This window comes from Podarcis tiliguerta (assembly GCF_965153285.1).
Source record: "Podarcis tiliguerta genome assembly, chromosome: 18".
NCBI classification, from domain to species: domain Eukaryota; kingdom Metazoa; phylum Chordata; class Lepidosauria; order Squamata; family Lacertidae; genus Podarcis; species Podarcis tiliguerta.
The window spans coordinates 7,187,735-7,213,541 of NC_139551.1; the positions used below are offsets into that span (position 1 = coordinate 7,187,735).

The 25,807-nt window shown below is 46.8% G+C and overlaps 1 protein-coding gene across 1 annotated transcript in view; it reads left to right on the plus strand.

The window, feature by feature from the left end:
- The window catches only part of ZBTB7A (zinc finger and BTB domain containing 7A), a 68,601-nt gene extending 53,818 nt beyond the window's left edge, over positions 1-14,783 (plus strand). The window contains exon 3 of the mRNA XM_083421659.1: positions 744-14,783. Within this exon, the coding sequence (XP_083277785.1) occupies positions 744-1,200 (457 nt within the window). The 3' untranslated portion in view covers positions 1,201-14,783. The remainder of the gene's footprint in view (positions 1-743) is intronic.
- Positions 14,784-25,807: the final 11,024 nt, after the last annotated feature.

Sequence of the window (25,807 nt, forward strand, 5' to 3'; positions counted from 1 at the left end):
AGGAGCCATTTGGCACCTAGATTATATATCTGAGTTTCTAACAAAGCCCATCTGAAGGCAGCCCTGTTCAGAGAAGCTTTTAATGTGTTGACATTTTAATTTATTTTTAATCTTTGTTGGAAGCCCCCCAGAGTGGCTGGAGAAACCCAGCCAGATGGGCTGGGTACAAATAATAAATTATTATTATTATTATTATTATTATTATTATTTACTCCAAAATGACCCCCAGGCTGCACACCTGGTCCTTCACGCACACGCTTGCCCCATTCAGGACCAGGGAGTCCCCCACACCTGCCCGCCCCCTGTCCCCCCCTCCAGTAAAAAGGTAAAGATACGCCTGAACATTAGGTCCAGTCGTGACCAACTCTGGGGTTGCGGCGCTCATCTCGCTTTATTGGCCAAGGGAGCCGGCGTACAGCTTCCGGGTCATGTGGCCAGCATGACTAAGCCGCTTCTGGCAAACCAGAGCAGCGCACGGAAATGCCGTTCACCTTCCCGCCAGAGCAGTACCTATTTATCTACTTGTGCTTTGACGTGCTTTCGAACTGCTAGGTTGGCAGGAGCAGGGACCGAGCAACGGGAGCTCACCCTGTCATTGCAGGCATTCGAACCGCCGACCTTCTGATCAGCAAGCCCTAGGCTCTGTGGTTTAACCCACAGCGCCACCCATAAAAACAAACCAACGGTACTTCTGTCTTAAATCTTCCCTCCGTAACTTTTCCTTCCTCCTCTTTCCGACGCAGGCAGGACAAGCTGAAGGTTCACATGAGGAAACACACCGGCGAGAAGCCCTATCTTTGTCAGCAGTGTGGGGCGGCGTTTGCCCACAACTATGACCTGAAGAACCACATGCGCGTCCACACGGGCCTGCGCCCCTACCAGTGCGAGAGCTGCTTCAAGACTTTCGTCCGCTCCGACCACTTGCACCGGCACCTTAAGAAAGATGGCTGCAACGGGATCCCTTCCCGGCGGGGGCGCAAGCCCCGCGTGAGAGATGCCTCCGCGCCCCCCGCCCCGGCTTCCAACCCCGACGACGGGAGCCTGGCGGGCGGAGAAGAGTCCCACGAAACGCAGGAAGCGACAGCGCCGCAGGACGGCTCAGAACAGCACTTTGACGGAAGTCCGAGCGCCAACGCGGCGCCGGGGGGGTTGAATGTAGGGGGGGCGAAGTCCGAGGGCGAAACGGAAGAACTCTCCTAAAAAAAAACAACCAAAAAAAAAACCCCGTAACGAGAAAAAAAACAAAAAGGTGTCACAAAATCTAGTTATAACTTTTCCTCCAGTTCCTCTTTTAAAATATGGGTTTCCTCGCTCTTTTTTGGGGGGGCGAGGAAAAGAATAGCCTTATACGTCTATAATATATATATATATATCTTGTTTGTGATCTTCCCCATAATAATAGGCAGTTTGTTGTACCCCTCTCGTTAGCCGCAGATTAATTTTTAAGGTTTTTTTTTATTTTTCCTGCCCTTTGGGGGTGGGGTGGGAATGAGGTGTTTAGAGGAAAGTTTTGGAAACCAGGTTGGAGGGGAAAAAGAGAGGGGGGGTCTATTAAATACAAGACGAAGCTTCCAGAGTTTTTAGTTTGTTAAACGTTTTAAAACTTATACATATATATATGTGTATATATAAATATATATTATATTGGAGATTTTATCTATTTTAGCAAGCGTAATGTTCCAAAGGAACAAAAAGCAGGGAGATAAATTGTGTTGGTGGCTTGAGGAATCAATGAATTGATGGGGGGGGCTTCCTTCCTCTTCCTCTCCCCTCCCCCCGCCCCTCCCACCCCCATCCTGAAGGTGCTGAAGATAATGCCCATGGAGGTTTTAAGTTTTCCCGAGGCTTTTGTTTTCTAGTGGGGTGGCAAATTCTGGAGGAAGACCTCTGGGTTCCTGGCGCTGTTCTAAATGCAAATCTCTAGACCGTTTGGGCCACTGACTCTCCATACGAGTCTTAGAAGACTTTTTTGGGGGGGTCACGCTTCTGATTTTTCCATCGCGAGATCTTGAGGAGTCCCGTAAATCCGTCCTTGCAAATCGACGGAGGCGGATTTCCTGTGCTGCAAATTCAGGCCGATTCAAATTTTATTTTTCAAAAGGCTGGCGGGTTTTAAAATAATCTGTTCGCCGTTCCTGCCAACCCCCTGGTCGTGAAAGGGGTGGGGTGAGGAGGCTGCGCCGGCAGCCCCCGCCCAAGGGCGCCAAGTCTAGAATTCACCTACGTTGGTAGGTGTCGAAATTATCTTGCTGGCAGCATAGAATCGTGCGGTCCCAGCGCTTAGCTTTGCAAACCGCAGTTCTCAAACCAGCGGAAGGGGATTTCTCCAATATCTGCTGGTTTGAGGCTATCCCCAGCCCTTATCGGCTCGCCTATTTCGAATCATTCATCTGGTCCGCATTCAATTTGCCTTCTGTTAAATATCTCCCCCCAGCATTTGAGTCGTCAATTGGCCGGACTCTGCCAGAGGGTCTTATCCAACCTGTGAACAACCTTTGTCGATTAAAAGTTTGCTGCTTAGCATGGCTCCGGCGGCGTCTTGTGTGCCCTGCGGAATGAAACCCAATTTTGTTTGTGGATAAAGTACGTCGCCGCACAGAGAAGCGTTAGGCTTCCGCTACTCAGGGCTGAACCCGTTTAACTTGAGGGTCATGTCTAACTCGGGCTTATTAATTTCTACTCGGAGTAGAATTTGGCTGGAAACAACCCTTTTGGGTTCAGCAATTGGCTGTTGCAGTCCTTAAACACAGCGCTGTGCCTCTTCCACATTGCATATTTAAGGGCATATTGTAACTAGACCTTACCTTTTGCAGGCAGGAAGTTGCCCCGCACGGTCCGACTTTCTAAAAATTCCCCTCTCCACTTTCGTGCTGACCAGGTTCCAGCCTTGATCATAAATCACCCTTTGCGGGAAACCTGAGTTCCAGTAACGCAAGGATTTTGGCTAGGCGGTCGTGGGGAATGCTCTGTTTTGAGTGCAGAAAACCTGGAGCTATTGCACCTTGACTTAAAAGCTTCCCGGCTAAAAAGAACAGGACTCTTTTAAAAGGGTTGCGGGAACTTGCGATGCCTTCAGCCTCTCTGCAGGGGTTGCTTTTCAACCTCCTTGAGCACCTCAGGTTGGGGGGAGCCCTCCCGTCCCATCCCAGGGGGCTCTCGCTAAGAGTTCTCATGGGGGTCTTGTTGGCAGAAGGGCAAAATAGGCATTGGGGGGTGAGATTTGCAAGGAGCAGCCATGAAACTGAGTTGGTGGCGATGCTATAGACCCGGGCGGCCTCTGTGTCCACAGTCCCCTTCCCATTTTTTATCCGGTGGGGTGCAGTTCCCTGTTCCCCCTCCCGCCCTCCACTCCCCAGTCCTCCGACCCCTTTTGGTACTATAGAAATATATATGCCTAGCACAAAAAACCAAGCCAGGACCAGCCAACGCACTGAAATGAAATTGGGGGTTATTCAAGTAGGGTACCATCTTCCAGTTTATGCCCCCCGAGTTACTGAGATTTTACGGAGCCTCATTTTAAAAAATTGAAAAAGGGGGTATTGGTTTGGACCAAGGCAAGGTTTGTGGTCCAAGCTGTTTTCTGTGGTGACCCACCGAATCCTGTTTTCCAGACTGATGTAGAAGAAAATAGCGTTCCTGATAACGCGGCGGCTGTTCTATCAGGTTTATCAGAAAAAGCGTTAGGGCCCTCTTAAGCTAAGAAACCAAGGACACCTTTTTATTATCCATTTCAGAATTTTCTAAATGCACAGTTTAAAAAAATGATTCTAAAAGAGAGAGAAAGAGAGATTTAAGTCTTTTTTTTTTTTGCAAGCACTTTTAAAGATTTTTCGTTTAATTTAAATATGAGAGAAAAGGTGAACCGTTTTGCCGAATGTAACCGGACAGGGGAGTGAGTGTGTGTGTTTGTTTGTTTGTGACGGGGAAGTGTGAGGGGGAGGAACAAAGAAAAATAAAATGGGTTGGGTGGGGAGACGTGGATGTTTTATTTAATATAGAAAAAAAAGCAATAAAAAAAACCCCACACACAGAAAAAAAAAGATTAGAAACTTAAGAAGTCTTAGCACTTTGAAATGGAACGGGTACTTTGAAATCACTTTATCTTAATTTAAAAGAAATATATATATCTATATATATATATAAAAGAAAGAAACGAATATGTTTACACGTCGAAACCATCTTCTACAGAAAGAAATTTATTGTTGTTTGTTGTTTTTATTAAAATAATTCCTAAAATTGAATTTATTTTTGTAAGAGAAAAAAACAAAACAAATGTATATATCTATCTATCTTATCTATATATTTGAGAGAAAGAAAGAGAGAGAGAAAGAGAGACTTAAAATGAAATCCACCATTTTGGTTCGTGGATTGAGACCAGGAGCAAAGCGAAACGTAGAAAAATAAAATAAAATCGGGAGGACTGGAGTTAATTAGATTCTGTGACACAGCAAAATTTAGAGGAATAAAGTAGCCCTCGGAAGTGATTTGCACTTCGGAAAAAAACACAAAATACAAAAATGGAAGCTTGAATTTTTAGGCAGGAATCATTGGGTTATTTTGTGTATGGTTTCTCCATCCCAGCCCTCTTTATTTTTTATTTTTTCCTTTTTATGTCTTATTGCCAGTGCTGGCCTGTCCGTTTTCTAATTGGTTTTCCCCTCATCCGGCCACAACCATTCATTCCCAGGACCACCTTCCTCAAGAAAGGAGATTTCGAGACCTGGGTTCCCACCAACCTCCTGCCCCAAAATCTGTTTTGAGGGCTCCATTTGATGGGGGACATCGCAGCTTGGCTCGTATTTGTGCCGGCTTTCCTTCCAAACGCTTTGCCCCCGTTTCTTGCACAAACACCTCTAAAAACCCCCCTCCAAATTGAAAATATTCTGTATTTTTTTTAACACTCGATTGGGAGCCGCCTAGAGTGGCTGGGGAAACCCAGCCAGATGGGCAGGGTATAAACAATAATTTTTATTATTATTAAAACAACAAGCTTTTAAGGGCAGTTTGGATTCCAAATTTGATGTCCGGTTTCATTTGCCGTTCCTCAACTCTCGCCCCCCAAGTGCTTTGGGTCAGCGATGCTCATCCCTCCTTGGGAAAACAGGGTTCAGAGTTTAACGCTTCAAAGTTGATCAAGACCCAAGCAAATTGAGGGATGCAATTTGGTATATGTGTGGAGGTGAGCCTGGTTTTCAGGACCCAGAGAACAGATCTCCACTTCCAGAGTCCAGGGGGGAAAAAGCCAATTTAGGAGCCGGCAGGAAAAGTCTGGTTGGGAAACAGCGGCGAAAGATACCCAAAAGCTGGTTATCAGAAGGCAATCTGTACAGAACAGCTTCCATCTTGGTTTCATTGTTTGGCACTGGATTTTTATTTTATTTTTGCAAAGTCTGCAAAAAAATCAAAAATTGAATTGGGAGTAGATTCGTTTTAAGCCGTAACTCGCCTTCCGTAACAACTCTTGCAAACGGGGAGGGAAAAAAACTTTTCAAGGGTCTGTTTCTACTTTAAAACAAAAAGCAAAACCCTGCAAATCAAATGGCTTTAAAATAAATCGGCAAATTTGGTGGACGAACGCTGGTTTGGGATCTTTCCATCGTTTTTTCCCGGCCCATTCAAAGCAAATTGGAGGAGTTCCCGGCACTTGGATGGTTGTGGCCCCATCACCGACACCCCCCCCCCAAAAAAAATATTTCTCTTCCATAGAGAACCTTGGCTTAGCACTGACTTAAAAAAACGATTGCATATGCAAAAATTAGCGTGGACTTTGTAAATAGATAGATACATGAGATTCTTTATTGTAATCAAAAGTTGTGGTATCTCTACCAGTTTGTTTTACACCTCCTTGTTTCCATGACTGTTTATGTTTTGTGTGTATTTCCCCCCCCCCAACCCGTCTCTCTCCCCCCTCCCCATCCAAAATCTCCCCCCCCCCCACTTTTCAAGCCACCTAACAACCAATCAATATCCAATATTCCAGAGCTCCATCAGTCAGTTTCTTTATTTTTCTCTCTCTCTCTCTTCAAAGTCAGGGTGTTTTCAAACCGTAGGAACAGGGTGGGTTTTCTTCTTTGGGGTTTAAATTTTTTTATTATTTTGGGACACCTAAGAAATAGCAGCCAGATCCCTCTCTCTCCCCCCCCCTCCCACCGCCTTGCTTTTTAATCCCGACGCGGTCATGTCCTGCCCAGAAATTGGCAGAAGACCAGGTGGAACTCCAAAATCTGTGTCCAGTCCCTGTGAGCATTTGAGGCTCAGGCTCTGTGCAGAACCGGGGACCCCTTTGCTGTTTGCTCCCCCCAAGTTAGCCTTTGCACAAGCCGCTATTGCAAGCTTGGGCCCGAGGAGACGCCGCAATATTTTATTTTTGCTTGGCCAGCATCCCTGTGCATGACCCTCTTCGTATCCCTCTCACCTCCTCCATCTCAAGAGTACCCTCCCCTCGTCCTTTTCGGTCTCTGCAGAGCTTTGGCCAGGAGGGGGCCACCACCACCTAAGGCCCCGTCCTTGATGCTTGACCAGCGGCCGCCACCCCCTCTTTCCCAAGGAGTCCTGCGAACTGTACGTAGTTCTGCGTTAGGGGAAGGGCTAAGAAGGGGGAGGGTTAGGGATATCTCTCGAGGGAGAGTTCTCTGCGCCCTCGCCCAAACTACAGTTCCCAGGACCCTTTGGAAAGAAAGCGTGGCCGTCGCGGAGGAACCCGTTGGCTGGTTCCGCCGCGTATATACTTGTGTCCTGATCCCATTTATTTTATTTTTCGTTTTCCTGAGCAGAGATACCGCACCTTGTTTGTTAGATGAGCTTCCGCGGCCCTCAAAAGGGTAAGGGGCGCGGAACGGGGTCGGATGTTCGTTGCTTGGTGTTGGGCCTAAGCTTCGAGCCGGAGTGCTGGCAACACTTTAACACAAGCCTTTGAAGCGTTTGCACTAAAAATAAGAGAGAGAGAAAAAAAACCGAGAGAAAATTATGTACCTTCTCTGTGTAGGGAGGCCTGGGCCTCTGAATACATTTTGCCTTAACCTTCTTATTCCTCCTTTGTACAAGTGATCACAAACACACACACACACACAAACACACAAAAAGGACATCTCTTCGCATGCAAGGTCCCTCTTCCTCGAATCACAAACTGTAAATAAGGTGTTCGATTTTTTTTTTTAAAGAAAGAAAATATTATTATTTTTTATTATTATTATTATTTTATTTTTTAAAAATAAGATCCAGGTTGTGGTAAAGTGTTGCCAAAGATATTATTGGTTATATTACCGTATTTCAGGAAAAAAAAGAAGGAAAAAATGCTTCTAAAATGACATAATGACGATAATACACATAACAGACAATGTTTCCCTACTTGGCTGGGCTGTTTTCGTGTTTTTTCTTTCTTGAATTTCACGATCCAAAAAAACACACCAACAACTTAATTTATCAAATGTTAATTTCAAGTGGTTGAATCTGTATTTTTTTCAGGGTACGTGTGTGTCTTCTACGTCGGCACCTTCCGATCTGTTTTCCCCCATTGCTAAGGCCCTGACTTCCAGCTATTGGAGTTTTAGGGAAAGTCGAGTTGCTTGCAAAAAATGTCTGTAGGGGAGCCTGCGTGCAGAGACACCTCTGTAAATGATTGGATTCCATTGCAAATAATAATAATAATAATAGGGGGGAATAGTTCTGTTGAAAGTCTATTTGGCCCGATAATGACCGAAGGGATTTCAGTCCGAGAAGCGAGAGCTTTTTTGCAACTCTCTGCGGGGTGCAATGTGCGCCGGGCTTGGGGGCCACAGTTTTCCTGCTGACCTGGAAGGGACACACAGACCCTCCCGTTGCCATTGATCCTGTGACAGCCGTCAATCTTCCTGTTTGCACCTTCCCGCCCTGCTGTATAAGCTGCTTCTTTGACAATTCTTCCGCTGGCCAGCTGGCATTGGCTGTTCCTGACAAACCCGTGTCATTGGCGTGAATGTAAAGGGGTGAGTTCGTGGACGGTGGGGAAGGGGCGGCTGGGTTGCCGAGAGGCATTGCAGGGGCAGGTTGCAACCCCCCCAGCTAAGATCAGAAGGGGCAGATCTCTAGGGCGTTCTGATCTAATTTCCGAAATAAATCCTTGCCCTCTTTGGCTCAGGCCGTGAGGTTCTTCATACAGGGACACACCTGGAAAGAAACTTCTGCAACTGGGTTGGCCTACTAAAATTTATTGCACCCCAGGGCCAGAAGTTGGTGGGAACCTACCATCGTGAAGTTGGAGGTTGTTGTTGTTCCCTGGGTGTTACGCTCTTAACCACGAACTCTTCCTCGCCAACGCTTGAGTTGCCCATGAGTTAGGTCCACCATCTAGCAAGCCCCGTTGGTTCTTAAGCGTTCCTCACCTCCAAAAAGGAGGCCCTCAGTTGGCGAGACCTTTTGAGAACTTCCTGGTCCAGGTGGAGGAGATAGATGGAGAGAAGGACCTGGGCCCATTTTGCCTCTCCGCTTGCTGATTTGCTCCCGTGTGGAAGGAAATCAGGTTCTCAAACTGCGGCAGAGACGGATCTGCCTGTGGTCCTGAATTTGAGGAGAGGACATTGGTTTGGCTAAGCTGTGCCCACCCCACGCCCCGCTCGCCTCAGCCCAAACCCACAAAAAAGAAGCCTTAAGCAGAAAAGAAGGATACAGCGTCTAGAAAAATGTCTTAAGGACTTTCCTTCCTTTGCACTAGCTCTGACCCGTTGGATCCAATGGGGGGAATATTGTTCTGTTGCACTTTAAAAAAAGAGGATATGTTGGAGACTGTTTGCAAAAAAAAAAGAAAAGGGCAGGGACTTCAGATATGTGTGGTTTTTTTAATTGGGGTGTGTGTGTGTGAGTTGACGTACGGAAAGGGATTATCCTCTGCTTTAAAGGGGGGGGGGGCGTTCTTCTTTATTCACTTTAGACCTGATTCTTCTTTCCAGTTTTTGCTTTCCACCACCGAGACATTTCATAAAGAGCTGTATGGAATAGGTGCTTAGGTTTACTGAGGAAATGGAGGGTGGGGTTTTTCCCCCTCGCCGTCAGTGGCTAAGTTTGGGGAGGTGGGTTAGAGAATCTTCCATGCTTCCAAAAATTAATTTGGCCTTAATTCTTCTCTTCTTCTCCTGTGGCTTCGGTCGAAGTCGTCAGTAAAGGCCCGTCGCGATTCTTCCGCCTCGGCGATGCGAGACTATATATCGAAAGCTTCTTGCCGCCCCCCAAGTTCTAAGTGCTACCCTATAACCGCGCTGCTTTCCCTCCTCCTCCTCTCCAGGTCAGGCTATTTAAAAATGAAATCTATAGATCTATTTATATTTTCAACATTTGATGTCTATAAATTTTTAAGTTAAGAAGAGCGCCCCGGAATGTTCTTGTTGACGCTGGGTGTTTTTTTCGCGGGGGGCAGGAGAGAGAGATGCTGTTCTTTTTTAAAAAATGTTCTTTGCAAGAGAGCATTTTGCTAGCTTGTTCGCATTTAGTTCCATAACCCCCCCTTGAAAGCTCCCTTTTCTCAACCTTTGGAAAGCATCAGCGAGATGCTTCCCTGAAGCTTCTCAGAAACGACGGCAACTGAAGGCATTCCGCAAGCGGGAACGGCTTCCGCTCGCTAAGCAGAACTTCCCCCCCCTCTCTCTCTACTCCCCCTGGGTGCCCCCCCCCCACAAATCCCCCCACCAATCCGCTCCAGATAGCTAGAGAAACCCCTAGAGCAAATTTGGGGTTATACCGGGTGGCGGGGAGGAGAGAGGGGGGGACCTTTAATTGCACAAGCGGAAGCTGTTCCGCTTGTGGAATGACTTAAGAGTGACACAACGAAGGGACAGTTCAGACGTCATTCTGGGAGCGGGTTCCTAAGTTTTTTGTTCATTCTTCTAGACACCCAATTTTTCAGGTGCACCCGGAGTTGGGGGACCCAGCAGCTTCGGCAAATGTTCAGGGAAGAGATGGGGAGCTGTGTGGTCCAGCGTCCTCCGAGAAGGGCTGCAAGGTTCTCCATCTCTTGTGATATGCCTAAGGTAAAAGCAGAGCTTAACGTCAGGTGTGTTGAGCCCCCACCTTGCTTAATAATTTCTTCCTGCTGCTGTTGCCGTCGCCGTTAGCTATACAGAGATCGATCTCGCCAGAGCACTCTCTCTCAATATATATAAAATCCATATTTTAAAAACACCGCCACGAACCCTTAAATGACTAATTTACTGTTGTCGAACGAGGCAAAGCTAAGCACAGGAAAAAAATGACATTCCAGAGATTGTATGTTTGATAAGGGGGTTTGCTAGGAGGGGTGGGGGTGTGGGAGATGGAAAATGAGTACAGAAAAAAATATCTATATATAGATATAGATATAAATATATATAATATATATAAAATGCACTTTTTTGCGGGGAGGGGGCTTAAAAATAAATATATAATTAGAACAACGCGACTGTTCCCCCCCCTTCCTTTCTTGTATATATATATTTTTCAAAAAAAACACAACCCAGTTTGGAGGCGTGTAATAATAACCCCAATGTTGATTAAGTATATATATTTTTTTCTTCTGTCGTTATTTTTTTTAAGCTCTGGGAGTTTAAAGCGGTTCTGAACCGAAGATGCAAAGAGCGATGAGAAGCCAGTTTGTCTTGTCTGGATAGTTTTCTTTGAATGGCTAATCCTCAATACTTTTCCAGTAACCTTGGAACTTGGGGGTTCGGCTTGCAGATGTATTGCTCAGAGTAAGCCCATTGAAATGAATGGACTCGAGATAGTCCATAAATTTCAGTGGGTTTCCTCTGAGGAGGGCTAATGTTTGATGCAGCCCCGAGAGCCAATGGCGCAACCGTTGGATCTTGTCCGAAGGATAATAAACACAGTTCGCCGGCTTCTTTTGTGGAGACCCGACTTTTGACCCTGGCCTGACACCCAGGAAATGGTTGTCGTTCCAAACCGGTGATCGCCCTCCTGCCAAAATGTTTGCAACTGAGAAGCCTGCTTTGGAAACCAAAATCAGTTTGCAAGAATCCCAATTCCCGCCAGTCCCATGGCGGCAGATGACGTTTCGTCAACATCTGGATGCGGAAGGTTGCATTCATTTCCCCCCGGGGCACCCTGCTTTGTCGCCAGCTAGCTCCTGCTCAGAGTAGACTCGTTGAAATGAATGGACCCAAAGTTACCCATGTTTATTAATTCCAGTGGTATCAAAGTAAGATACTTTTGAGTAGGACTAACATTGAACACAACCCCCGCGTACAGCGGTACCTCGGAAGTCGAACGGAATCCGTTCCGGAAGTCCGTTTGACTTCCAAAACGTTCGGGAACCAAGGCGCGGCTTCCGATTGGCTGCAGGAAACTCCTTCTGGGTTTGCAGCCAAAACGTTCGACTCGCAAGGTGTCCGGAAGCCGACTGCATATGTCAGAGGTGAGGAATCTTTGGCCTCGCACATCTTACCGAAATGCAACTCGTTTCAGCTCCGATGGCCAGAGTTTCCCCACCGCTTGCCATGTTGCCGGAGTTGTGACATTTTTGCGGGCGAAGGGTTTAAACACACAAACCATTCTCAGGATCAGATCTGTGTGCATTGGGACTTTTTTTGGTACATGGTTGTGATTGTAGGCAGCAGGTCTGGGTAGCAAAAAAACAACAACACACCATGGATTTGCCTTCAGAAGATTAAAACTTAAGGCGTGACCCTTAAAGCACATTTCCAAATTATATGTTTAAGGCTTCTTTCTTTTTTAAAAAGCCGCCTCCTCTGCACTGTCTTCTGGTCATATCTGCACCCAGCGTTGAAAGCACAAGAATTCTGGGAACTGTAGTTCCTTGCTCGCAGGGCTGTCGTTCCTAGTTCCCTTAAGAAACTACAACTCCCAGGATTCTTTGGGAGAAGCCACGTTTTTTTAAATGTCTACCCATGTGGACGCGATCGGAGTTTAAGGGCACCTGCACACCGTACATCCTCCTTTTCAAAATCCAGGCAAATATCAGCTGCTGCTGTGTCTCCTACCTGCTTTTTTGACCAGAAGAAATACCTCACCAGTCTTGAGCATGCATGCTGTTTAAAAAAATCCCTAAAGCCAATAGCTGTATACTTCAATGATTTCCAAAACAATTTTTTTAAAGCATGGATTTTGGCACGGTGGTTTGGCTACGCAATGCCTGCGAAGCTAGTTGCTCACTGCGTCAAAGTCAACTTGTAATGGCTCTGTGCCGTCTGAAAAATCCGGCTATCTCAATCGGCTTGGCTTCCATTGATGCGGAGCAGAATCCATTGGAAACTGCCCTGGACACGCAATTCTCCGAGGTGTCAAGTTGCAAAGTGGCTCAGCAGCCCTTGGCAGATGAGTCAATGTTTGCGTAGACTGGTTTATTAAACTCTTCCAGTTGAGGTTACTACCAATGTTCCACAACTCCCATTGCAACCCAAGGCACAATGGCTTGCGTCCATGTTAGTCCGACTCAGAGCAGACTCGCTGATGAACCGGAGGCTCAATTTATTCCATTGGGTCTACTCTGAACTGGCTACAGCCCAATATCTCCAGGCGTGTCGCCTTGTTCTGGATTCTCTTCCCAGATCTTCCCAAAAAAACAGACCGCGAAATGTGCTTCATGGATCGAATGAGAGAACAGGGTGGTTGTCTTCCATGGGTGGGGTTGAGGAACGGCTTCCCTTCCTTGACCCGATCCGAGCTAACTGCAAACCACCGCTGCTCGTCGAGTTGGCCTCACGTTTCCCAGCGGGCAAGAATACTTGCAACAGCGGCCTTCTCTCAACCCAGCCCAAGCCACAATGGCCAGCCATCCCCCTAAATCAGGGAGGAGAGAAAACAGGCCGGTTGTCACTAGACTACAACTCCCATGATCTCTGGCCATCGGCCGATTCCTTTTCGACTATCCTCGGCACCCCTCTCCTGGTCAAACTCCATAGGAGATAAGTTAGGAAGTAGAACCTGATGGGCGTGGAGAAGGAGGGATGGGTGATTGGGACTGAAGACATTGACTAGCCTCTACTTGACCCCTTTCGTCTCTGGGAAAAACAACAACTTCCGAGCTTGGGAAAAGTCTCTTTTCTTCTTCTAGCGCGTTACCAAGCCATTTGATTCTTCCTGACGTGCTCCGGTGAGCTCAGGGAAGAAGGAAGCCATTTTTCTTCGGTGCCTCCTCCTGTCTTCGTTCCAACCAGTTCTTGCTGGTTTTGCACCAGTTTGCAGACCAAGCGGTCCTGGCCCATCGTGGTAATGCTATTGTCCCCCTCGGTTCCTTTTCCCGGTAAAACTCCGGGCGTTTCGGGGGCAACCGCGGCTCAACGAGCGCCATGTTCTTCACCGAAACCCGTGGCGAATTCCTGAGGAAGGAAGATGGAGCGAAATCGCCAGTCGCGGTTTGTGGTTAAGGAACTTAAGCCAAAGCGAGAAGCGTTGGGATAGGTGTGTTTTCTTAGCTTCGCTGAGAAAAACAACGGATAAAAAGGTGCCTTCACGTATTAAAGGGGGGGGGGTTGATGGGAGGGCTCGCAAATATGGGGTGGCCCATTCTTCCTCATGGCTCCACCGCCTTGAAACGTTATTTTGGGGGGGCTCTTAACCCCCATATTTACCTGTTGTGGAATCTCTTCCTCCTCAGGATTTGTGGGAGTCACAAAACGCCTCGGGGGGAAATCGCCACGTCCTCCTTGTGAGATGAAGTCCACTTGGGCTAACTCCTGGATTCTCCTCAAAAGAACGCAGAGGCGCGGAGATGCTATCCAAGATTCTTGCTTCCTCTTTTGCAAAAAAAAAATAATTAAAAAAAGGCTGCTCTCAGGGTCTCTTGGTTTGTGAGCTGTTGAAACCAGCTTGGAACTGGTTTCGGACGCTGCCCCTTAGCCCTGCCCAAAGGACCCCCTCACCCCACCCCAAATCCCATGTTATCTCAGTTATGCATCAATTTCCCCAGCAATGCGTCTTGTTCATTAAGACATGCTTTTATAGTCGGCCTTTTCTTTCCAGAGGGGGGAAAAGCCTGAAACAAAAGACTTCTCTTCTTCCCTGCAAAAAAACAACACAAAACATCTTTGCCATCTCTCACAAACTCGTTCAGCGGCTTGCTCATATATTTGCGCGCTTGCTTCCTTTTCTACAGTTGTTTCGGACATAATTTTACCCCTCTCAGTTCTTGAATTCGCTCTTCCCTGCAATAATTTCGCAGGCTTCCCCCACCCACCCCTCCTGCTCCAAATCATCTTTTTTTCTAAGTTGGCATTGAGAATCCTGTGGATACAGGACCCTGGGTCTGCTTCGCTGTGAAGTTTCTCCTCATAATGCTCCTTTTCGTCTCTTCTGCTTTTTGCTCTCTCTGTCTCTCGCCCACCGCTTTATTCTTCCTCCTCCTCCTCCTCCTCCTCCTCCTCCTCCTCCTCTTCTTCTTCTTCTTCTTCTTCACATCTTTCTCAGCTGCTGTTCGAACCCTTGCTACGAGGGTAGATAAATTCAGGAAGGGTTGAGGATTACGTAGGGAGATTTTAGCATTTTCTCATATTAATATATATATATTTTTAAAAGAATTAATAGGCACCCAGGTTTCATATCCGACACTAATTTCAGGCTTGTGGGGGAGGGGGAGAGAGAGAGAGTTTCTCTTTCCCTGGACGTTTTCGTTTTTTTGTTTTAAATAGAATTTACACACACAGAAAACAAAACACACAAAAAAAGTTCCATTTGAATTTCTTCTCTTCTTCAGGATTGGTTGTTGACTAAAAATTGAATCAATTGTATGTTCTTTTTCCATATATTGTACTGTAATAGAGAACTGTTAATTTTTTGCACTAATAGATTTCTTTTCTCTCGAATTCTGGCTTCCGTCTCATTTTACTTGTCTGGGTTTGTTTTGCCTGAGCAAGGAGCAAGTATGGTGGTCTCGCTAACCATTGGGCCGTACTGCCCGCTGGCTGCACACTTGCAAACACCCACCCATAGCCTGGAACCGGAATGCACAATGAATTGCAGCAGCTGGTGAGAACAGAAGCCTCTTGGCTTACGTATTACAGAATCATAGAATCGGAGAGTTTGGAAGGGACCCGAGGGTCATCTAGTCCAACCCGCTTCAAACCCCTGCCATCTCCATTCATTCATACCTCTCCACTCTGGCCGGCTCCCAACGGAATATTAAAACACACTAAAACATCAAACATTCCCTAAACTTCCCTAAACAGAGCTGCCTTCAGATGTCTTGTAAAAGTCAAGAACAGTGGTACCTCAGGTTACAGATGCTTCAGGTTACAGACGCTTCAGGTTACAGACTCCGCTAACCCAGAAATAGTACCTCGGGTTAAGAACTTTGCTTCAGGATGACAACAGAAATCGTGCTCTGGCGGCACAGCAGGAGGCCCCCTTAGCTAAAGTGGTACCTCAGGTTAAGAACAGCTTTAGGTTAAGAATGGACCTCCGGAATGAATTAAGTTCTTAAACCAAGGTACCACTGTAGTAGTTTTTATTCTCTTGCCATTTGATGGGAGGGCGTTCCACAGGGCGGGCACCACCACCGAGAAGGCCCTCTGCCTGGTTCCCTGTAACTTGGCCTCTCGCAGTGAGGGAACCGCCAGAAGGCCCTTGGCGCTGGACCTCAGTGTCCGGGCAGAACGATGGAGGTGGAGACGCTCCTTCAGGTATACTGGGCCGAGGCCGTTTAGGGCTTTCAAGGTCAGCACCAACACTTTGAATTGTGCTCGGAAATGTCCTGGGAGCCAATGTAGGTCTTTCAGGACTGGTGTTATATGGTCTCGGTGGCCACTCCTAGTCCCCAGTCTAGCTGCCGCATTCTGGATTAGTTGCAGTTTCCAGGTCACCTTCAAAGGCAGCCCCACGTAGATCGCATGGCAGTAGTACAAGCGGGAGATAACCAGAGCATGCACCACTCTGGCAAGACAGTCTGCGTGCAGGAAGGCTCTCAGCCAGCATACCAGGTGGAGCTGGTAGACAGCTGCCCTGGACACAGAATTGACCTGCACCTCCATGGACAGCTATGAGTCCAAAATGACTCTTAGGCTGCACACCTGGTCCTTCAGGGGCACAGTTACCCCATTCAGGACCAGGGAGTCCCCCACACCAGCCCACCCCATCCCCCATAAACAGTTATTATTATTGCCTCACCGGTTAGGAACATAGCTGTCAAGTGTCCCTTATTTGAAGGGACAGTCTCTTATTCCAGCGCCATGTCCCGCTGCTATCCCTTATTGATGGATGTCCCTTAAATGATGTCCCTTAAATTTCAGAGGAAGCAGCTCCTCTCCCTCCCTCCCTGCCGGCCAGGGAGGAGGGAGGCTCCAACTGTGTTGCTTGGCTGTGTTGCTCACCCAATAAGAAGTCTAAGAACGACCAGGGGGTGGAGCTTGCATGCCTTGTGTGTGGCTAGTTAATGCAAGCTGAGGGGGTTTTTGAATGCTGGACGCCATTTTGTTGCACGTGCTGCTGCAAACTTTGCAGTGCAAAGCCAGGCCGGGGAGCCATCTTAAGTTGAGGCTGCATAGGCCTTGTGGTACATGTGATTCAGATTCTATTCAGCTGAACCTCTGGTTACAAAGTTGGTTGGACAGTGTTCTCGAAGCTACCAGCATGAGTTTGACCAGACTGCAGGAGGACAGGAAGACTGGAGTGCCTGGAACAGGTGAGGCTGCAGGTCCCTTATTTTGGCTGCTGGTCCCATATTTTCAAGGCCGCTGGTCCCTTATTTTCAAATCTGCAAGTTGACAGCTATGGTTAGGAATGCGCCTTTTTCCATCTGTTGGAGGGTTCCAGTTCATGGGGAATGTCTGGTACCCCTTGGCAAATTGTGGAGGTGCTTCTAAGCGGGTCATTCTCCTGCCTGTCACGGTCTTTGTCATGAGCCATGCTGGAAATGAACTAGTTCAGTGTTTTCACGGAATTAAAAAATAGTACTTCTTTACACGGAGGGACACGGGTGGCGCTGTGGGTAAAACCTCAGTGCCTAGGACCTGCTGATCGTAAGGTCGGCGGTTCGAATCCCCGCAGCGGGCTGAGCTCCCATCGTTCGGTCCCAGCTCCTGCCCACCTAGCAATTCGAAAGCCCCCCTAAGTGCAAGTAGATAAATAGGTACCGCTTTATAGCGGGAAGGTAAACGGCGTTTCCGTGTGCGGCGCTGGTGCTGGCTTGCCAGAGCAGCTTCGTCACGCTGGCCACGTGACCCGGAAGTGTCTTCAGACAGCGCTGGCTCCCGGCCTCTTGAGCGAGATGAGCGCGCAACCCTAGAGTCGGACGACTGGCCCGTACGAGCAGGGGTACCTTTACCTTTACCTTTTACTTCTTCACAGAGGGATGCGGGTGGCGCTGTGGGTTAAACCACAGAGCCTAGGGCTTGCCGATCAGAAGGTTGGCGGTTCGAATCCCCGTGATGGGGTGAGCTTCCGTTGCTCGGTCCCAGCTCCTGCCAACCTAGCAGTTTGAAAGCACCTCAAAGTGCAAGTAGATAAATAGGTACCACTCTGGCGGGAAGGTAAACGCCGTTTCCGTGCGCTGCTCTGGTTCGCCAGAAGCGGCTTAGTCATGCTGGCCACATGATCCGGAAGCTGTACGCCGGCTCCCTCGGGCAATAAAGCGAGATGAGCGCCGCAACCCCAGAGTTGGCCACGACTGGACCTAACCATCAGGGGTCCCTTTACCTTAATTCTTCACACAGCACATATGAGCCAGAAGTTTTACTTTGGGGAATTATAGGGACAGAAGTACATAAATTGTATAGAAATTTATTTATGCATGCTACTACAGCAGCAAGAATGCGTCTCGCCGCAAAATGGAAAGAATCAGAAGTCGCAGCAAAGGAAGAATAGATACAAAAACTTACGGGAATATGCAGAAATGGCGAAACTCACCGGAAGAATAAGAAATCAAGATAAGAAACTTTTTTTTATAAAAGAATGGAAATGGCTTATTGAATATTTACAGATAAATTGCAAACATAAAAACATTGGCAGGATTAGTGTAATAACATGCAGTTTTGTAAGAGTAAAGTAGATAATTAAACGAGCAAATTAAATTAATTTGGATATGCAGAAGATATTTAAAAAATTAAGGAACCGCAGAAAGAGGGGGAGAGAAACCAAATTTTAAATGTTCAAATGATTGTAAAGCTAATGAAATGTATAAACCTGAAAAGTGTAAATAAAAACTTTATATTAAAAAAAAATGTGGAGGACTCTCCCTTCACTGCAGGTTTCAAAGCAGAGGTTGGGTGGCCATCTTTCAAAGAATGTTTCAGCTGAGATGCCTGCATTGCTGGGGTCAGGCCGGATGACCCCTGGGGGTCCCTATCATTCTGCGAACTATGGAACTCGCTCCCACAGGAACGGCCACCAGTTTGAATGGTCTCCAAAGATGGTTGGACAAATTAAATGCGGGAGAAGCCTATCTACGGCTACAAGCCACAACGGCTACACTCTTCCCTTCGCAGAAACGTTTCTGAATATCCGTTGCTGTAAACCGCAGGAGATAAACTGTAAAACTGCGTACAGTGGTACCTCAGGTCAAGTACTTAATTTGTTCCAGGGGTCCGTACTTAACCAGAAACTGTTGTTAACCTGAAGCGCCACTTTAGCTAACGAAGCCTCCTGCTGCTGCCGCGCCGCCGGAGCACGATTTCTGTTCTCATCCTGAAGCAAAGTTCTTAACCTGAAGCACTATTTCTGGGTTAGCGGAGTTTGTAACCTGAGGCATATGTAACCTGAAGCGTATGTAACCTGAGGTACCACTGTAATAAAGAAATAAAGAAAAGACCAGAAAAAAAGAAAAAAAACAGAAGCATTTTTTATTGGGAATTTTAGGTACAGAAATACCAAAGGAGCAGAAAATACTCTTTTTATGTACGGGACGACAGCTGCACGAATACTTTTGGCCCAGAGGTGGAAAGAAGATAAAGTCCCGACCAGAGAAGAATAGCTGTTGAAAATGATGGACTATGCTGAAATGGCAAAAATGACCAGGATGATTAGAAACTTTAATAAGGAACAGGGGAAAATTATAAGTTACCTTGGAGAACACGGTAAAAAACTAAAAACTTTGATAGGATCATAACAACACTTGTAATGTAAAAAAGAACTATGGTAAAAATGGAATTTTAAGAAGAAATGGAGACTATTATAAGATGCAGTTGAAAAAAAGATTGACAATGGAACCCCTTTAGGGAAGTCTGAGGATTCGTGGAATCCTATATGTTTATGATTATGATTACTGTTTGAATATAAATGTAAACTAAAACTGAGTAATTTAAAAAATAAAATAAAAAGGAAAGGAAAGATTGGGAGGGGACGTCAACAGAGCAGCATCGCTCAAGCCGCCTTAACCTCGGCACTGGAAATAATAATAATAATAATAATAATAATAATAATAATAATAATAATAATAATAATTTATTTATACCCAGCCCATCTGGCTGGGTTTCCCCAGCCACTCTGGGCGGCTTCCAAAAGAATATTAAAATACTGTGATACATCAAACATTAAAAAGCTTCCCTAAACAGGGCTGCCTTCAGATGTCTTCTAAGAGTCTGGTAGTTGTTGTTCTCTTTGACATCTGAAGGGAGGGCGTTCCACAGGGCGGGTGCCACCACCGAGAAGGCCCTCTGCCTGGTTCCCTGTAACTTGGATTCTTACGGCCAGAAGGCCCTCGGAGCTGGACCTCAGTGTCCGGGTAGAACGATGGGGGTGGAGACGCTCCTTCAGGTATACTGGACCGAGGCCGTTTAGGGCTTTAAAGGTCAGCACCAACACTTTGAATTGTGCTCGGAAACGTACTGGGAAATGAGGCACGTTTTTTTAAATCTAAAATGTACAATCTGTTATTATATTGGGAAACAAAAGACAAGCTTGTCGAAGCTTCTATGACACCTTGGGCAATAGATATAGGACAGGGGTCTGCAAACTTTAAGACAAAAAGAGCCACTTGGACCCGTTTCCGGAAAAAAAACAACTGGGAGCCGCAAAACTTGTCATTATAAAAATAACTTTTTTGTCACTTTTTATTATTTCTTTGTTTGACCCCTCAGAATTACTCCTCCTCATAGAAATAAACATTAAATTAACAAGTTACCTTTTTTGTGTGTGTGTGTGTTCTTCACTCCCCTTCAAAACAGTGACCAGCGTACATGCCCCCTTTCAATGCAGTGACCAGCGTACATGCCCCTTACAGTGTAGCGGGCGGGCAGGAAGGTGACGTCGGGACGGTGCATGACTAACGCACGCACCGCCCCCATGCGATGTCACAGCCAGTACAGCGCCTGCCACAGTGGGGAGTGTCGGGGCACACAATGCGCCTCCTCCCCTCGCTAGTATCTGGCCCGGAGCAGCGGCAAAGGTGTAAAAGAGCCACATGCGGCTCCGGAGCCGCGGGTTGCAGACCCCTGATATAGGACCTAATATAGATTTTGATCTCTGGGGAAACTTTAGAAGAGCCATCTGAAGCTTGCAGCACGTTATTCTCTGAAGGAGAAGGATTTGAAAATTATTCACAAGTGGTATTTAACTGTGAGTAGGCCTGCTAAGATGTATATGACTGAATCAGGTAAGTGCTGGAGATGGAAACAGGCTGAGGGAACGTTATTTCATATGTGGTGGGCCTGTAAAAGGGTAAAAGAGTATTGGGAAATGATATATAATGAATTGAAAAAAATGTTCAAAAGTACTTTAAAAAAACACACCAGAGTCCTTTTGGTTGGGGATAATTCAGATGGAAATTCTCAGGTGTCAAAAAGGGTTATTTATGTATGCCACTACTGCGGCCCATGTTTTGTTAGCCCCAAAATGAAAAACGAGCGAGGTCCCAACCAAAGAAGAATTGCAACTTAAACTGATGGAATATGCGCAGCTTGCAGACTTAACATACAGAATAAGAGAACAAGAAGAACATAGGTTTAGAGAAGGTTGGAAAACGTTTATTGAATATATTTGGGCGGGGGGGGGACTGCGTACACCTGAAAAGGTGGGCAGCATTAAGATAAATTCAACAGTGTAAATAAGTTTTGATGGATGCAATAATGGAATACAGGATGGTTTATTTAGTTTTTGGGAAATACACAAGGATTCATGATATGCAAAATGAATCGGAAAGAGAAGACGGGAAGTCGTTGATATTCTGAACGACCTGAAGGAGCGTCTCCACCCTCATCGTTCTGCCCGGATGCTGAGATCCAGCGCCGAGGGCCTTCTGGCGGTTCCCTCATTGTGAGAAGCAAAGCTACAGGGAACCAGGCAGAGGGCCTTCTCGGTGGTGGCTCCTGGCCTGTGGAACGCCCTCCCACCAGATCTCAAATAGAAAAATAACTACCAAACTTTTAGAAGACATCTGAAGGCAGCCCTGTTTAGGGAAGCTTTTAATGTTTGATGTATTACAGTATTTTAATATTTTTTTGGAAGCTGCCCAGAGTGGCTGGGGAAGCCCAGCCAGATGGGCGGGGTACAAATAATAAATTATTATTATTATTCTAAGGATGTTTAAACGAGTACAGTGGTACCTCTGGTTGTAAACAGGATCCGTTCTGGAGGCCCGTTCGCAACATGAAAAGCCCACAACCTGAAGCGCTGTATCTGCATAGGTGCACGGCACGATCTGGCGCTTATGCGCGAAGCGCGATTTAGCACTTCTGGGCATGCACGAGCGGCGAAACCCGGAAGTAACCCTTTCCCGTACTTCCGGGTCACCGTGGGACGCAACCTGAAAAAACGTAACACGAAGTAAAAGTAACATGAGGTATGACTGTATTTTGAATTGTAAAATAGAAAATTTAATTAAAATTTTATATATATAAATAATGGGACGCGGGTGGCGCTGTGGATTAAACCCCAGAGCCTAGAACTTGCCGATCAGAAGGTCGGCGGTTCGAATCCCCGCAATGATGGGGTGAGCTCCCATTGCTCGGTCCCTGCTCCTTCCCACCAGCAGTTCGAAAGCACGTCAAAGTGCAAGTAGATAAATAGGTACCGCTCCAGCGGGAAGGTAAACGGCATTTCCGTGCGCTGCTCTGGTTCGCCAGAAGCGGCTCAGTCATGCTGGCCACATGACCCGGAAGCTGGACGCCGGCTCCCTCGGCCAGTAAAGCGAGATGAGTGCCGCAACCCCAGAGTCGGCCACGACTGAACCCAACGGTCAGGGGTCCCTTTGCCTTTATGTATATACATAAACCGGAGGAGGAAAGAATTGCTGGACTAGATGGGCCCTTCGTCTCATCCCGTAAGTATCTTCCTACATTCTATATGCATCTTATATATAGCTCAGAACTTGCAAAACCTGCGTTTTCCTTTTATTATTGGGCCGGGCGTCATGCCAGGGCCAATATCTTTGCGCACACCCACCCCAGGTCTTAAAGGAGCTTTCCTGGCGCTCGTCACCCTAAGCCGCTTGGCCACGGTGGCGCGAAGTTAGCGCAACTTGATGCTGGATTGGAGACACACGGGCTGGCTTCTAATCTGTCTTTTGCGCGGATTATAACCTGCGAGACTCGGCTAATGCCGGCGCTCACAGCAGGCTAAGGAGCCCGGATAGGGACGCCTCCGGGGTGCGGGAGGGAGAGATGCAAGCTGTCGCCTAGGAAGGCTTGCCAAAGCAGATGGTGACAAATTGGAGGAGGAGGAGGAGGAGGGGGCGAGGGCCCTGGCCCCATTTGTGTGCGCAAAAGACGCCAAGGCATTTGGCACCGAAAGGACAGGCACCCCAGACAGTTCAAAGCACTACGATCCCACTTGAAATAGCATTCAAAATCCTGGGAAGGGTAGGTTTCCTTGAGGGCGCAGAGAGTTGTTAGGGAATTGTGCCCGACCCCCCAATTCCTCTACAATTCCCCAGAGTTCCCTGGGAAGAGGGGATTTGTTGTCAAACCACTCTGGGAAGTGTAGTTCTGTGTCTCTTAAAAACATTTTGTGGTCCCCATCCCCCCCCCCCCCAGTTTCTATTGTGTTTTAATCTTTATTGGTTTTTAAAACGCATCACCGTTCTCTTTCTCCATCAGAAAGGTACGCAAAAGAAATACTGGATTGTTGGGAATAAAGTAACGTTGCCTAATGAAGTATGGAGACTTACCTCCTGGGGGGAAAAAACATTTTGGGCTCTTTTGGGGAGGGAGGGAGGGCAGGATATAAATTTAACAAACTTTATTTATTTTATTCTGGTTATTGGTTATTTGTTTTGTTTTTGTTTTTTTGTAAATATATCCCGCTTTTCATAAAAAACCTCAGAGTGGTTTACAACAGTTGTGCATTAAATCATACAATAAAAACTATAGATAGATATAGACAGATATAGATAGATAGATAGATAGATAGATAGACAGATAGACAGATAGACAGATAGATAGATGATAGATAGATAGATAGATAGATAGATAGATAGATGATAGATAGATAGATAGATGATAGATAGATAGATAGATAGATCTATACATGCACACACACTTAAAATCATAAATCAGTTAACATTTGTGGAAGGGTGTACAGCATTTTTCACTTGCCTGCATAGTTTTCAGCAGGCATATACTGTAAAAGTTCATAGACTCATAGAATCATAGAGTTGGAAGAGACCACAAGGGCCATTGAGTCCAACCCCCTGCCAAGCAGGAAACACCATCAGAGCACTCCTGACATATGGTTGTCAAGCCTCTGCTTAAAAACCTCCACAGAAGAAGACTCCACCACACTCCTTGGCAGCAAATTCCACTGTCGGACAGCTCTTACTGTCAGGAAGTTCTTCCTAATGTTTAGGTGGAATCTTCTTTCTTGTAGTTTGGATCCATTGCTCCGTGTCCGCTTCTCTGGAGCAGCAGAAAACAACCTTTCTCCCTCCTCTAGGTGACATCCTTTTATATATTTGAACATGGCTATCATATCACCCCTTAACCTCCTCTTCTCCAGGCTAAACATGCCCAGCTCCCTTAGCCGTTCCTCAAGTTGGCACAGAAGGCTAAATCTCTAGTGGCAGAGCATTCCACAGGCCTGTGCCAACGATTAAAAGGTTTCTTGTTGTCAGATCCTACCGCTGTTAACAGTGCCATAGCATGATGCTGAGCTTAGGTTATGCCTTCTTGGTTTCATCTGCACGCAGAATAAATGAGTCAAGTCAGAAGATAAAGTGTTCTTGGCTTGGTGTCCCCTCATCCTTGGTCAAAATGCACGTTGCACCCGGGGACTACGAGATGTTCCAGCATTCCAGGCCACACAAAATGTTTCGGTGGCAAGCGGTGGCGCTGTGGGTTAAACCACAGAGCGTAGGACTTGCCGATCAGAAGGTCGGTGGTTCGAATCCCCGCAATGACGGGGTGAGCTCCCGTTGCTCGGTCCCTGCTCCTGCCAACCTAGCAGTTCGAAAGCACATCAAAGTGCAAGTAGATAAATAGGTACCACTCCAGCGGGAAGGTAAACGGCGTTTCCGTGCGCTGCTCTGGTTCGCCAGAAGCAGCTTAGTCATGCTGGCCACATGACCCAGAAGCTGTACGCCAGCTCCCTTAGCCAATAAAGCGAGATGAGCGCCGCAACCCCAGAGTCGGTCACGACTGGACCTAATGGTCAGGGGTCCCTTTACCTTTATTCCTAGCAAGGCTGCACAAGGCCAGGCTGTGCAAAATTTACTGTATTTTTTGCTCTATAAGACTCACTTTTTCCCTCCTAAAAAGTAAGGGGAAATGTGTGTGCGTCTTATGGAGCGAATGCAGGCTGTGCAGCTATCCCAGAAGCCAGAACAGCAAGAGGGATTGCTGCTTTCACTGCGCAGCGATCCCTCTTGCTGTTCTGGCTTCTGAGATTCAGATTATTTTTTTTTCTTGTTTTCCTCCTCCAAAAACGAGGTGCGTCTTGTGGTCTGGTGCGTCTAATAGAGCGGAAAATACGGTAGATTGCGCCCAGTGCTGGGAGGCCTGCAGCTGATGCTTTTGTGCTTATAATAACAGCAGGGCTGAGCAACCTTTTCAAAGATAATCATAGGGGCATCTAGTCCCACCCCCTGCAATGCAAGAACCACAGCCCAAAAATCCCTGACAGGCAGCCACCAAACCTCAGTTTAATAACCTCCAGCGAATGAGAGTCCACCGCCTTCAGAGGTAGTCTGTCCCACTGTCAAACAGCTCTTAACCCTCATAAAGTTCTTCCTAATGTTCAGCCAGAATATGTTGTTGTTGTTTAGTCATTCAGTCGTGTCCGACTCTTCGTGACCCCATGGACCAGAGCACGCCAGGCACTTATGTCTTCCACTGCCTCCCGCAGTTTGGTCAGATTCATGTTTGTAGCTTCGAGAACACTGTCTAACCATCTCGTCCTCTGTCGTCCCCTTCTCCTTGTGCCCTCCATCTTTCCCAACATCAGGGTCTTTTCCAGGGAGTCTTCTCTTCTCATGAGGTGGCCAAAGTATTGGAGCCTCAGCTTCAGGATCTGTCCTTCCAGTGAGCACTCAGGGCTGATTTCCTTAAGAATGGATGCGTTTGATCTTCTTGCAGTCCATGGGACTCTCAGGAGTCTCCTCCAGCACCAGAATTCAAAAGCATCCATTCTTCGGCGGTCAGCCTTCTTTATGGTCCAGGTCTCACTTCCGCACATCACTACTGGGAAAACCATAGCTTTTACTATACGGACCTTTGTTGGCAAGGTGATGTCTCTACTTTTTAAAATGCTATCTAGGTTTGCCATTGCTTTCCTCCCAAGAAGCAGGCGTCTCTTAATTTCGTGGCTGCTGTCACCAGAATATCTTTTCTTGTAATTTGAATCCATTTGGATCCTACCCTCTGGAACAGAAGCAAGCTTGCTCCACCTTCCATGTGGCAGCCCTTTAGATGTTGGAAGACAGCTATCCTATCGCATTTCGGTCTCCTCTATTCCAGGCTAAACATAC